The sequence below is a fragment of the Tigriopus californicus genome, chromosome 3, assembly GCF_007210705.1.
Source record: "Tigriopus californicus strain San Diego chromosome 3, Tcal_SD_v2.1, whole genome shotgun sequence".
In the NCBI taxonomy this organism is placed as follows: Eukaryota; Metazoa; Arthropoda; class Copepoda; order Harpacticoida; family Harpacticidae; genus Tigriopus; species Tigriopus californicus.
Genome location: NC_081442.1, coordinates 1,121,663 through 1,122,611, shown reverse-complemented (window position 1 = coordinate 1,122,611; position 949 = coordinate 1,121,663). Strand labels below are relative to the sequence as shown.

At 50.8% G+C, this 949-nt stretch overlaps 1 protein-coding gene across 1 annotated transcript; it reads left to right on the top strand.

The window, feature by feature from the left end:
• The first annotated feature begins 137 nt into the window (after positions 1 to 137).
• On the top strand, positions 138 to 719 carry LOC131878051 (uncharacterized). Its single transcript, XM_059223950.1, has one exon. The coding sequence runs from the start codon at positions 138 to 140 to the stop codon at positions 717 to 719; it is 582 nt and encodes a 193-aa protein (XP_059079933.1).
• Positions 720 to 949: the final 230 nt, after the last annotated feature.

Genomic DNA, 949 nt, shown 5'->3' with positions numbered 1-949 from the left:
CTTTCTTGTAATGGTGGATCGCTACTCGGGATTTCCGTTTGTGGCCAAGTTCAGATCCACCTCCACCAACACAATTGTGGCTGCTTTATTGGGTTAGTTCACTGATGTGGGCCTACCGGAGGTGATTAAGTCGGACAATGGACCCCAGTCCCTTCCTTGAATTTTGTGAGAAATTTGAGATCAAGCACGAAACGTCCTCCCCATACAATCCCAAGTCAGACGGCCTGGCAGAGGCCGGAGTCAAAGCTATGAAGGCTTTGCTGTCCAAGCTGGACAGTAAGTTCAATTCGGAAGATTTCAAAATCGCCCTCCTGTCGTGGCGTACTACTCCTCGAGCAGACGGTTTTAGCCCATCCTATGGCTTCTTCGGGCGCCACCTACGGACACTCTTGCCGGACGTTAGGGATCGTCACATTGAGGAACTCTTGCAATCTTCATTCCATCAATCTCGCTTGGCGACGGCCGAACGACAGGCTGTTAATGCCGGCGGCGTTGCCCTGCCCCCTCTGGCCGTCGGCGACCGTGTCACTGTTCAGGATCCAGTCTCTAAACGATGGATGCCGGGCTCTAACATCCTCGGGCGCATGGATCATGGCCGGTCATACGTCCCCCAGTCACAACACGGGGCCGTTTTGAGACGAAATCGTTGCTTTCTTCGTCTCGACTCAACTATTTCTACGGATTTGGTTGAAACAGGACCGGAACCATCAGATATATAAAGATGGCATATAAAGAAATGTACCTCTTTAACAAATCAGTGCCCGCACTAACCCGAAATTACGCAGTCTCTTTCGGGGAGAGGAAGCACTAGATTTGCTTCGACCTGCAATCCGGGATCCATCTGCCTTTAGAACTATCGACGGTTTTTGGAACCGAGTTCGCAAGCAATTTGTCTCCCCTGCCCATCAACAAATAGCCCGCATAGAATATCAAAGGAGACATCAGAGAA

What these genes read in the sequence shown, in the direction of transcription:
- LOC131878051 (XM_059223950.1), top strand. Translation starts at nt 138, where the DNA reads ATGGACCCCAGTCCCTTCCTTGAATTTTGTGAGAAATTTGAGATCAAG.